The sequence below is a fragment of the Liolophura sinensis genome, chromosome 7 (assembly GCF_032854445.1).
Source record: "Liolophura sinensis isolate JHLJ2023 chromosome 7, CUHK_Ljap_v2, whole genome shotgun sequence".
In the NCBI taxonomy this organism is placed as follows: Eukaryota; Metazoa; Mollusca; class Polyplacophora; order Chitonida; family Chitonidae; genus Liolophura; species Liolophura sinensis.
Window position 1 is genome coordinate 13478452 of NC_088301.1, and position 12247 is coordinate 13490698.

A 12247-nucleotide genomic window follows, 5' to 3' on the forward strand; every position below is an offset into this window, starting at 1 on the left:
GCTTTATTTTAACATCAAAACTCTTGTGATGTCAGAATTATTCAAAAGCAATAATATGAACTTTCAACATACCCAAGTGTAGATTTTGTTTTTGCGGTTCACTGATTACAGGCAATTTTGCTAGGGGTATGACTGATTCTACATAAAACTAAATATAGGCAGCTGGTTAGAAGAAACAGGCTATAATATTAACTCCGCAACCTGAATTTAGCAGGAAGACATCTACAGAAAGTGGCAGTTAAAACGTAAAAACGAGGTGTGATACTGATATCACGATGAGTATAAAAAAATTTCAATTTTTATTCTGATGTTCTTCCATTAAATCCCATTCAACACATTCGACATAAAAAGACGACAAAGACATGATCAGCAGATGAGTGTTACTCATGACGATAATCTAGTTATATCATATATATCTTCGGATACTAAATAGTTTAAAACATTTTTCTTATTTCCAAATACTTCATTACAGCTTGAGTAAGATACATTTCTGATTTCAACACCATTATTTGGAGTCATCATGGGATAACAATTTGGAACTTTTAATTCATTTGTTTTTATTTATGGCTTCTCTCAATTTAGCTTCACTTGCTCCAACTACCGTCTGAAACAAAACAGAATAAAGCGACATCAATTTGAGGAAGTCATGCTTTACATGTTTCCTGACACAGATGATTATTGTAACTTGTTTGCTTACTGGACTGCTTACTCTACCCACCACCGAGTACGAAGCACGCTTCCACGTTAACACTGGTTTGAGGCCAATATAATTTTGACTGGCCCAGAAGACTTAAGCAGGCACTGGTCTTCCCGGTTTGTGATTTAGGCTGGGTTCACAAGGTGTAATTTGTTGCATACACTTATCACATTTAACTGATCGAACTAAAACAACTTTATAAGATAAGTTTGTACAATGCAAACACCCATCCAAATAATACATCTTTTACCAGAAGCTATACTTTTAAAGGAAAGTAATCCCCAGAACAGTCTGGTCATGTTTTCCCCTATTTCACGGAAGCTCTGACTAATATCGAAAACGACACGTAGATCACTCGTCCTATGGAGCTGTGACATTTTGTATTTAGTTTCGTCGCCAGATTCATAAGACTATCACGTTTAGGAGAGGAGGCAAAGTTGACACTTCCACACCTTGCTAAGTACCAGCCACTTCTGTGGTCATCCAACATCAGTTTTTTTCTATTTATGCCCATGCTACATCCTAATGGACTTTGACAAAATCCCAGGACTCGACGCAGTTCCAGGTTTTTGTATTTTGAAATCTTCAACTTGTAACTATGCTTAAAAGTCCATGTAAAGTCTGCAATATTACAAAGCATAATATGTAAAAAAAAAAAAAAAAAAAAAAATACTATTAAGTGTTTGTGTAACTGCTGAGACAATGCTTTAGTGTAACCGTAGGGGATTGGTAAGCAACCAACAAACAAAAATTGGGGTTATGCGCATTAAACACAGCCATCTCGCTTATCACTTATGGTAAATTTTATCCCACCCAACATTTTGTTTAAGAATTGCATTTCCCGTCAAAAGAATGCTGGGTGGGATAAAATTTTCATGGCCCATCACTCTACCCGAAGTTGAATTCCAAACATAGATGTTGGTTTGAGTTTTCCTATTCGAAAGTTTAAATGGCTGGATTACTGTTGAAAGATACCTTACCAATGCTGGTTTTGACATATTATGCTCCCGGTGTTGCAGAGAATCAGAGAACAGTAAATATTAGGTAGGGTTCGAACAGTTTTTCGTGAAATAGAGCGCATGGAGATCAATATGTGCAAAGCTGAGCGCTATGATAGGAACATCAAGCTTAGCTTTGGGCTATGGTTGTGGTATCACAATCTCAAGTATACACACTCCTGGAACAAAGTCTAGGTGTGGTATCACACTCACAAGCCAACACATTTCTGAAACAAAACCTAGTGAGTTAATAACACCTGCCTGACACAATCCAGAGTGTGGGAAGTACAAATTTAGGTGAACAAACAAAACTTAGCGTCTCCCTCCAGCAAAGGTTGTGATAATCACACACCTTGTCCATCTTTATTTCGCAACATGTTCCAACAAACATGGGTACAAATAAGCTGTTCTGCCTTTATCTTGGGGGCTTAATAAGCTCACAACCTGACTGTTATAGAAGGTCACTGATGCAAATTTTGAATCCTGTCAAAAATAACTATGATGTGATGGACAGTTGATGGGGGAATATGATTAAGTCTTTACTTGTTCCTTTTGGAGTCAATTTTGTGAAATCCTTAAGTGAGTACTTCAGTGAAATATGCATAAATGAGTATTGTAATTACAAGAATGTATATACGTTCCTGGAAATGAAATAATAATGGTGTTCAATCTTTCAAATAATCAGTCACTACACCATAGCCACTAATGTATCAGTTCACTAGCCACTGCAGGAGATCAGTGGTGGCAATTCTTCCAACAAATGTAATGGCTGGGTATTTGATGGTCTACATGTACATGTGCGTAAGTTTATTATTATAGCTACTGAATGAAACTTCTGGCCCCCAGATCACAAAGCTCTTACAGACTTTTGTCAGACTCCGTCTAAACTTCAAAACAGTTTACTCTGTTGAAATTGTGACTTATCTTAGGAGTTTTTATCTTAATATGAAGGGTTCTCTCAGACTTTCATAACAATCTAAATTCAAACAAAAGTTCTGGATAATGCCACAAGTGAAGTCTGATTTTAATAATTCAGAGATCCTAGGCCATGGATCACTGGGACATCACACACTGGAACATCCCACCATGTCCCACAGTGGCAGTCAGGCCAAGAAAAAGAACAAATCCCCTGGTTTTTTTTTATTTTTTTGGTACACAGGAATTGTCTGTTATCTGCAACAATTACTGTGTATAACCGATTTGGCTAAAAGGAATCCACCAGATGGCATGTGACTTGGGAATCAGAATTCAGGACATTTATTCTCTGTGAACATCGAAGTTTACTAAGACTGAGCCATAATGTCAAGTTAGAAAAAATAAACAAGAGTACAAATTCATGAGCTCAGCTCATGACCGATGGTACATGCTTTACCTCAACTTTCTCCTTGTTTTTGAAGAGGATAAATGTTGGCATGGCATTCACCCCATATTCTGCTGCTAGATCCTGTAACCAAAAAGTGACAAAACAATGTAACAAGATGCATTTACTGTGCCGAAACAATGTTTTATTTACCTAACAATAACTTGCGCAACTAAGTTCTTGGTACAGTAATGCCTAAATTAAGGCAACAGACAGATCAGTCAAGAGTTTCTGTAAAACTGGATATTTGGATAAAACACTGAGCTAAATATTCAACAACAATTAACTTCTTCAGATTGTGACATGTACATGACAGGTATTTGGATAAAAAAGGACAACCCAACAAACACCCATCCCTTTTAATACCACCACTCCGGGGCCCCCACTTGCCCATCAACTGCCTGACCCCTCCATAACTACTTGACAATGTGTGGCTGTCATGTAAAGTACCTGAAAACTCAAAGGAGCTGGATAATTCAAACATATCACCAACCGAAAAGAAAAGCAAAACCGTTTCTGATTTAGGTCAAAATTGAAATATGATGTTAAAGATTATTATTCAGTTTTAGAAATTAATATTGTGTCCACCTGATCAATGTTATCTGAAGACAAATGTGTTCAAATTTCAACTTCCAGTACCAAAATCTACGCATTTTAAAGAGGCTTAAAATTTTGACTAAAGTCAGAAATAGTTTTCTTGGAATCAGTCCTAGGAGTAAACTGATTACTCTAGTATTCTATGCCATACTCAATGAGTATTTCGCTGGGAATATGAACCGCAACGAGAGTCATTGGGGGAGAAAACTTAAGAATATCTGGTGCACATCATCAGCTTTTAGCTATGTAAATAATTTGTCCACATGTGACAGATACTCTTTCTCTTGCACACTGAAGTGAGTGTGCACATCACTAATTGGCAATGGCAGAAAATCTCCAACTTTATGTTTAGTTGCGTTGACAAGAAACTCAGAAGACATGATTACAACGAGACCTATGGATGCACTGACATGCTTATCGGTACATCCCCCTTATATTACATCCTGAAGGGAGGGGGACAGGAGGGGCAGGGTGTGGGTGTTTATCATGACAAAAGAAGAAAGGAGTGTACTTACATCTAACTCATCCACATCAACCTTCAGGAAGACTAGATCACTGAATTCCCCTTCTGACCATTCCTGTGTAACAGACAGAATGATACACAGCTGGATGGATGAGTCCAAATATAATACTGTTAAACCTGCCAGGTGTAAAATAGATTGAGGGGGGGGGGGAATGTCACAAAATCTGGGAAAACAAGGCACCCTCCTTGTGACTCTTAGCCACTGTACAGCGGCAATGTTGCCAATGTGTGTTCAGCCTTAATTGTTATGTATACATGTATGCTTGGGGTTTAATGTCATACTTAACAATTTTTCAGTCAAACAACGGCCAAAGTACTTTATTAATCACTCATTCCCAGTGATTATCACATAGATGGTTGTGAAAACTTCAAATTCATGTAAAAAAAAAACAAAAAAACACAAAATGATTATATACAGACCTATGGATGCACTTGCATGTACATGCTGATGGGAACATCACATGGGCTCTTTACTCATGATCATGGAGGAAAATTACACACTCTGAGAAATCAAGATATTCTGACCTGAGGAACTTCCACACTTTGGGAACTACATGGTGCACTGTGGGAACTACATGGTGCGCTGTGGGAACTACATGATGCGGCATGGAAACTACATGATGTGCTGTGGAAACTACATGATGTGCTGTGGAAACTACATGATGTGCTGTGGAAACTACATGATGCAATGTGGGAACCACATGATGCAGCATGGAAACTACAGGATGCGCTGTGGGAACTACATGATGCAAAGTGGGAACTACATGATGCAATGTGGGAACTACATGATGCACTGTGGAAACTACATGATGCAATGTGGGAACTACATGATGCGCTGTGGGAACTACATGATGCGCTGTGGGAACTACATGATGCGCTGTGGAAACTACAGGATGCGCTGTGGAAACTACAGGATGCAGCATGGAAACTACAGGATGCACTGTTTGAACTATATGATGTGCTGAGAGAACTACATGATGCGCTGTGGGAACTACATCATGCAATGTGGGAACTACATGATGCAGCATGGAAACTACATGATGCAGCATTGAAACTACATGATGCAGCATGGAAACTACATGATGTATTGTGGGAACTACATGATGCATTGTGGGAACTACATGATGCGGCATGAAAACTACAGGATGCCCTTTGGGTACTACATGATGGATTGTGGGAACTACATGATGCATTGCGGGAACAACATGATGCAGTGCGGGAACTGCATGACGCAGTGTGGGAACTATATGATGCAGTGTGGGAACTATATGATGCGCTGTGGGAACTAAATGATGCGCTGAGTGAGCTACATGATGCACTGCCTAACTACAGGTAAGCCATGTTTACCTTACCTTTAGTTTAGGGGCAATGGCTTTACACGGCCCACACCATGTTGCAAAGAAATCCACAACAACCAGCTTGCCTCCAGCCTCCTTCAAAGCGGCATCAAAATCTCCCTGTAACATATTGTGAAACAATAAGAAAATCTGCTCTAAATTTTATCCGGAAATGTTAGTAGTTTTTTTGTCTGCAGTACATACACACTGTATGGTAATTTTAACACTGCTCTTGCATTATTTGTTTGACTCTATATTCAAGAATTTTATATTTCACCACAATAGGGTGGTGGGCAGTTTTGTGGCTGGAGAAAACCAGAAATTCTTGCGACACAGTTAGGCTTAGATTAGGTAAAGAACATATAAAAGTTTCCAGATCAGGTCACTGTGTCAATTCTGGCTTTTCGGTTACATTCCGCTGCTGTATCATTAGTAAAGTTAATCGAAGTTGATGTGCATATTGGAAAACGGCACACCTTTTCCTGTGGGCTTCAGAAATACACAGAAGTTGGTATACCCTGAGAGAATGTAGTTTGGTGACTGTTAGGTGGACATTGTAATTCTTTGTCTTGACTCCTAAGCCTTGACGGAAGACTGTGTCATTTTGCCGAGAAACTGGAGCATATTTCAATCAATCATTAGGTTGACGACTTTGTTTGCAAGTTCCTTCAGTATTACAGCGCCAGGAGTAAAAATCCCCATTTTACCAGTCCAGTGACAGAGAATATCTGTGAAGCTTTACCTGCAGAGCTTTCTGGAGATTCGGTATACGTCATATTTAAGCATTGGGTATTTGATATCTCTTAAAACTGAGGGCCAATTCAAAAATAGATGGCAAACACTGGACACAAGCAGTGTGTTTTGATCGCTGTTGGTAATTTCCTTCAAAGATGATTTTCAGAGAGAATTTTAACTTTTTACTGAAAGTATGATCAGTTATGATAATAATCAAGAAACAAAGTTCATCCATTGCTTTTTTGTCACTGTTTAGTGTTTTTTCGCTAAGTGTTTCACAGCCGTCCATAACTGTATAGTTCCTTTTGAAAGTCTGGTGAGGGGAGACAGTTTCAAGTGCCTGTGGGGCAGTACATGTTCCTACATAGCCCCACTGGAAAATTTACAACTTGTTTATGTCCTAATGTTTGATATGCACTGAAGTCAACAGATTTTTAATGACGATAAAAGCCTCTTATAACAACAATCCATTTGTTGATACTTTTCAATCGAGACATCAAATCATGATTCAGACTTCGAACCTCAGGCAAGACACATACACCAGAAAACAGCTGTCAGCATTAAACAGATGGCATTAGGCAATAATGTGAACAGCTCCTCCACTGTGAAGAGTACATTGTATGTGAGCCAGATACCCCCTCTTATTCAAAACGTTTAGATCATAAGACTTTCATATTTCCCTCACTTCTTTAAATGGATATTAGACACCTTTTTCATTTTTTTAAAGTATTTTGTTTATTGTGTGTCACATCAGCAATGTGGGAAAATATGATCAGGAGACTGAATAGGGCCTGTCCCAGTATTTATGCTTCATGTGGAGTGCAGGTGTAGTGACGCCAGGCCTAATCTGAAAGATGCCTGGATGAACTTTCAGCTTTCGACTGGGTAGCATGTGTGACGATACAGATAGTACCTACACGAGTTCAGTAACTGTCGCTTCTGTTTACTCCAGGATGAGTATGTTTGTCATGGCTGGGTCGGGAACCAGGATAACCACCAGGGCTCGAAATTAGCACTGGTCCGGTGGCTCGAGGCCAGTGGATTTTCTGTCGGATCAGTTGAATTTACAAAGCACTGGCCCAATGGGCTAGTAAAATATACTAACACTTTCAGTGATAAGCCTTCCTCTTATTAAGAAATAGGGACGTGAGATTTTTTTTTTTCGTACATTGGCAGCATAAATGTCACTGACACAATGGTGGGGTTCTGTTCCACACTGATCGCAGTTTGGTTCACAGAAACACCCAAGCAGTGTACAAACAGTTCTAGTTGACATTATGAAAAGGAAGTCTGAAGTGCCGAAACCTCCGAGCAATGTATCGGGCGCGTCAGAAAGGTGATCTGACTGGAAGGCAAGTACAGTCGATAAGAAAACAGCCTCTTCATCGTATGTGTATCGTATCACGTACACACGTCCAGTACAAACTATTAATTTGTATGTCTCTAACAATGTCACAGCAATAAATCAACAACAACAACGTCGTCGCAATGTGGCGATACTTTGACGGAGCTAAGCCTCCTGAAAAGGAAGCAAAATTAACTGACCATCAATTAAGTAGACTAGTGTAGCACAAATGTTGTGTGTAGTGACTGTGCATATTTAGTGTGAAAATAAAGGCATCCATTAAGTGACACTTAGTGACTGACCAGTCACCGTATGGTTATCCAATTAAACCTGAATGACCAGTAGCTCACTGTCTGCTGTCACAACTGAAGTATTGTGCTTACAGTTACTGCTAATACATTAGAGCTTGCTATGGATTTCTCATTGTTTTAATTAACCATAGTAAAACAATTGCTTTGCTGACAAGGAAAAATCAACAACATGTATTACCGGATTTTTCAAGCATTTTTCAAGTGACACATTTTGCCTGGTCAGTCATCCAGGACTGTTGCTAAGTATGGTACTAGATAAACCTAGTTGCAATATATGCAACTCATCTAGCTACCCAGTGTTTCTGAATACTTTATATATACTCTGTGGACTCTCAGTACAACTTTGGCTCATTTTTTGAAGGTATTTACCCATAAATGTCCGCAATGAGGACGACGACGTTTTAAGAAGGCTTTTGAATTGCCACTCCCTAGATTGAGGAGTTACAGATACTGCTACTACTAGCTAAGCATAACTTTTCGCTCGAAGTCCATAAAAGCGTGGGGCTATTAATATTAATGTCATACTAGTACATAAGTATATCACAAAATCCATATAAACAGAATTATTCAGCCACTAAAATACATAGTTTAACAATCTACACGTACGCATAATGAACAGTACATAAAGTTTTCTGGTGTTGTGACGTCAAACTCAAAGGTAAAGCACGTGCGTGACAACCATGTCAGTAAGACGTTCACTGTTGACAGAACTCACCTTCGCTGCAATTTGTTTGACCATGGTGAATAAATCTGAGATAAAGATATGCTTCAAAGGGGAACGTTCAATGCAACTTTCGATGTGCAGCTGGCAACGATCTGTAAGTACTAAAATCTAACAGTCACGACAATGACACACATGCAAGTTCGAAGTTCCAACCGGATATGCAAAGTGGTTACTAGCGCCCTCTGATGTCACGAAAACAGCTTAGTCATTGACATGACTGTGAACTGTCAACGCATGTGGCTCAACCGGTTTGCTTGATTTAAAGTAGAACGTGTGAAAAGAAAGTCAACTATATTCGGGAAAATACCCAGATGTTTAGAGTGAAAATGACTCACCATTGTTGGGAATGAAGCGCACCTTTAAAATGGATGTTTAATTCATTTAAAATATGAGAGTTGTCATTATTTTGGGCCGTTTAAGTGTGCGCCCATCCAGGCACTTTTCTTGCTTGCGACAGCAGTGGACTTGGCTTTGTGAAGCAGAGTTTACAGTTCAACTGCCATGTTATTTAGGCAATACATATAGTTCCCCACTCCCAGGGAAAGCCTGTAGATCATCTGGAACTTTCGCTTTCATTTACATAACTAGCTGGCACCACTAAATCTTGCAAATTTTACAGAGAGGTCACTGGGGGTAATGGTGATACAGAGAGGTCACTGGGGGTAAAGGTGATACTGGAACTTGCAAGTGAAAACAAACCAAATTTAACCCACCCAAGATAGACCTTGAATAAAATTTAAGCATGAATAAAAAAAATTATAGCTTTTACTCGAAGGTTTAGGTAAGAAATTTTTTCTGGAAATGTATTCAGAATGTGCCTAACCTTCAAATATGATAGTTTCATTGTCCTGTAGTACTTTTAACTTCAGAAATCAGCATTTCGCCCATTAAGCTCCTTGTTATTTATCACCTGTCCTTGCAAGGTACCCAAATGCTCAAAGCTATGAATATAAAAAAAAGCGAACATAGTCAGTCACCCAGAGCTAAGAGCTGTTGCTAAGTATGGTACTAGATAAACCTAGTTGCAATATATGCAACTCATCTAGCTACCCAGTGTTTCTGAATACTTCATATATACTCTGTGGACTGTCAGTACAACTTTGGCTCATTTTTTGAAGGTATTTACCCATAAATGTCCGCAATGAGGACGACGACGTTTTAGGAAGGCTTTTGAACTGCCACTCCCTAGATTGAGGAGTTACAGATACTGCTACTACTAGCTAAGCATAACTTTTTGCTCGAAGTCCATAAAAGCGTGGGGCTATTAATATTAATGTCATACTAGTACATAAGTATATCACAAAATCCATATAAACAGAATTATTCAGCCACTAAAATACATAGTTTAACAATCTACACGTACGCATAATGAACAGTACATAAAGTTTTCTGGCGTTGTGACGTCAAACTCAAAGGTAAAGCACGTGCGTGACAACCATGTCAGTAAGACGTTCACTGTTGACAGAACTCACCTTCGCTGCAATTTGTTTGACCATGGTGAATAAATCTGAGATAAAGCTACGCTTCAACGGGCAACGTTCAATGCAACTTTCGATGTGCAGCTGGCAACGATCTGTAAGTAATAAAAGCTAACAGTCACGACAATAACAAACATGCGAGTTCGAAGTTCCAACCGGATATGCAAAGTGGTTACTAGCGCCCTCTGGTGTCAGGAAAACAGCTTAGTCATTGACATGACTGTGCATGGTCAACGCATGTGGCTCACCCGGTTTGCTTGATTTAAAGTAAAACGTGTGAAAAGAAAGTCAACTACATTCAGGAAAATACCCAGACGTTTAGAGTGAAAATGACTCACCATTGTTGGGAAAGGAGCGCACCTTTAAAATGGATGTTTAATTCACTTTAAATATGAGAGTTGTCATTATTTTGGGCCGTTTAAGTGTGCGCCCATCCAGTCACTTTTCTTGCTTGCGACAGCAGTGGACTTGGCTTTGTGAAGCAGAGTTTACAGTTTAACTGCCATGTTATTTAGGCAATACATATAGTTCCCCACTCCCAGGGAAAGGCTGTAGATCATTTCTAACTTTCGCTTTCATTTACATAACTAGCTGGCACCACTAAACCTCGCAAATTTTACAGAGAGGTCACTGGGGGTAATGGTGATGAGACAGGCAGTGATATCAGAAAATGCAAGAACTCAGTCCCAACCTTTGCTTTTACAAAATACTTTATACACGTGCATTCTCCTCTAGGTCCATGCCATGGTTAAAACTGAGCCTCAAAAGAAAAATACATACCGGTAGGCCTATCTACGCCACTCCTTTGTTTCATGTCTTGGCAAAAGTGCTGATACCGGTACTCTTAATGCATACCATATATAACATTGTAGATCTACATTTAGGCAGCACTCAATGTGGCCACAGTAGGCCTACACTGATTCATCATAGAACTGTGTGGGGCCGAAGTGGTTATTATAGTGTGCAAGCATCACGGTGGCACAATTACGCAATGTTGTCGCTGTGATTTGAAGTCCACTTCATGCAGGCTTCCTCTCGATCTATTTGTCGGTTGCAAAGTTTGTCAGCAACCTGCAAATGGTGATGGGTTTCTGTCGCGCTCTGGTTTCCTCCCACCACAATGGTGGCTGCCATCGTATATGTGAAATATTGTTGAGTACGTTGTCAAAAAACCAATCAAATAAATACATAAAACTGGGTGTTCCTTTTTATACAAGAAATCAAAAACCAGTGGCGCAATCCAACACTTAATTGGCGGCAGATATCAAACAGCTATTGATGACTGCATGCATCCATGGCAACCAACACATACAGCACTGCCAATTTTTTTTTGGTTATATTTCTACTGTTACCATTTCAAATACACAAAGCGTGCTCCATCTGAAAAAGTGACCACATGTCTCCTTTTGTATTCAGCACTGACGTAATTCTACGGCAATATCACATTGCAACAACTCCTGTGGCAGCAGATAGGGCTATAAAAAGCACTGAGTACACCACTTAAAAATGGCAGGCTGCATGCTTGCAGCATTTTAAATGACTGCGGGTTAATCTCTCAGCTTCTTTCTGAATGTTTTCAAGAAGATTCAGTTCTCACTCAACATACCAGTAAAATTTATTCTCACAGAAATTATACAGGGTAGATAAGATATTGAATGGTGTACTGATTATCTATTAAAGGGATTTAATTCCATTATGCCAGCACATTCGTGTATATGAAGAAAAACACTTTGAGCCACATATACTTATAAAATAATCTGGCCCATTATATTCATACTGAAACACCTGACAACACACATGTAAGAGGTATGTATATCTCCACTTTAAATACTATGCCATCCTCATTAAAAAAGCTCTTTGTTTATTGAACATACAGTGATAATCACCACTTCAGTAAAAAGGCACTTAACAGCTACATCAATCTCCAATTAGGTGAAATTGTTATTAGCAGTGAATATTTTGACAGTCATTCCTTGAGCTGGACCCTATATCATCACAACCTGAGTATAAACCAATCCTGTGTCACTGTACACCCTTCCAAATGCGTCAGCGTGACAACAGCCAAATGGGGCTGTGTGCTACAATTAGGCCTTATGCCTAATCACTGTGATATCAGCCTAATATGTCACTGTGACACCAGCC

The 12247-nt window shown here is 39.3% G+C and overlaps 1 protein-coding gene across 3 annotated transcripts; it reads right to left on the bottom strand.

Moving 5' to 3' along the window:
* Positions 1-270: 270 nt before the first annotated feature.
* LOC135470425 (uncharacterized) lies at positions 271-10251 on the bottom strand. 3 transcript variants are annotated; one of them, XM_064749361.1, is made up of 6 exons: positions 10100-10240; positions 9451-9568; positions 5528-5632; positions 4168-4230; positions 3068-3139; positions 271-604 (listed from the first exon to the last, which is right to left on the bottom strand). In XM_064749361.1, exons 2-6 carry the CDS (start codon positions 9469-9471, stop codon positions 548-550), a joined length of 318 nt encoding a protein of 105 aa, XP_064605431.1. In that variant the 5' UTR covers positions 9472-9568; positions 10100-10240; the 3' UTR covers positions 271-547. The 3 variants fall into 3 exon arrangements, with proteins under 3 accessions (XP_064605431.1, XP_064605430.1, XP_064605428.1); XM_064749360.1 differs by lacking the exon at positions 9451-9568 and having other exon boundaries at positions 10100-10251; XM_064749358.1 differs by lacking the exons at positions 9451-9568; positions 10100-10240 and adding an exon at positions 8619-8767.
* Between the last annotated feature and the right edge of the window lie 1996 nt (positions 10252-12247).

Bases quoted from the DNA above. Each gene is read 5' to 3' on its own strand.
- LOC135470425 (XM_064749360.1), bottom strand. From the start codon at position 10,123: ATGGTCAAACAAATTGCAGCGAAG. The intron at 5,633-10,099 runs GTGAGTTCTGTC...AATATGTTACAG, and splicing joins TCAAACAAATTGCAGCGAAG to GGAGATTTTGATGCCGCTTT. The intron at 605-3,067 runs GTAAAGCATGTA...GTTTTGTTTCAG, and splicing joins AAAACAAGGAGAAAGTTGAG to ACGGTAGTTGGAGCAAGTGA.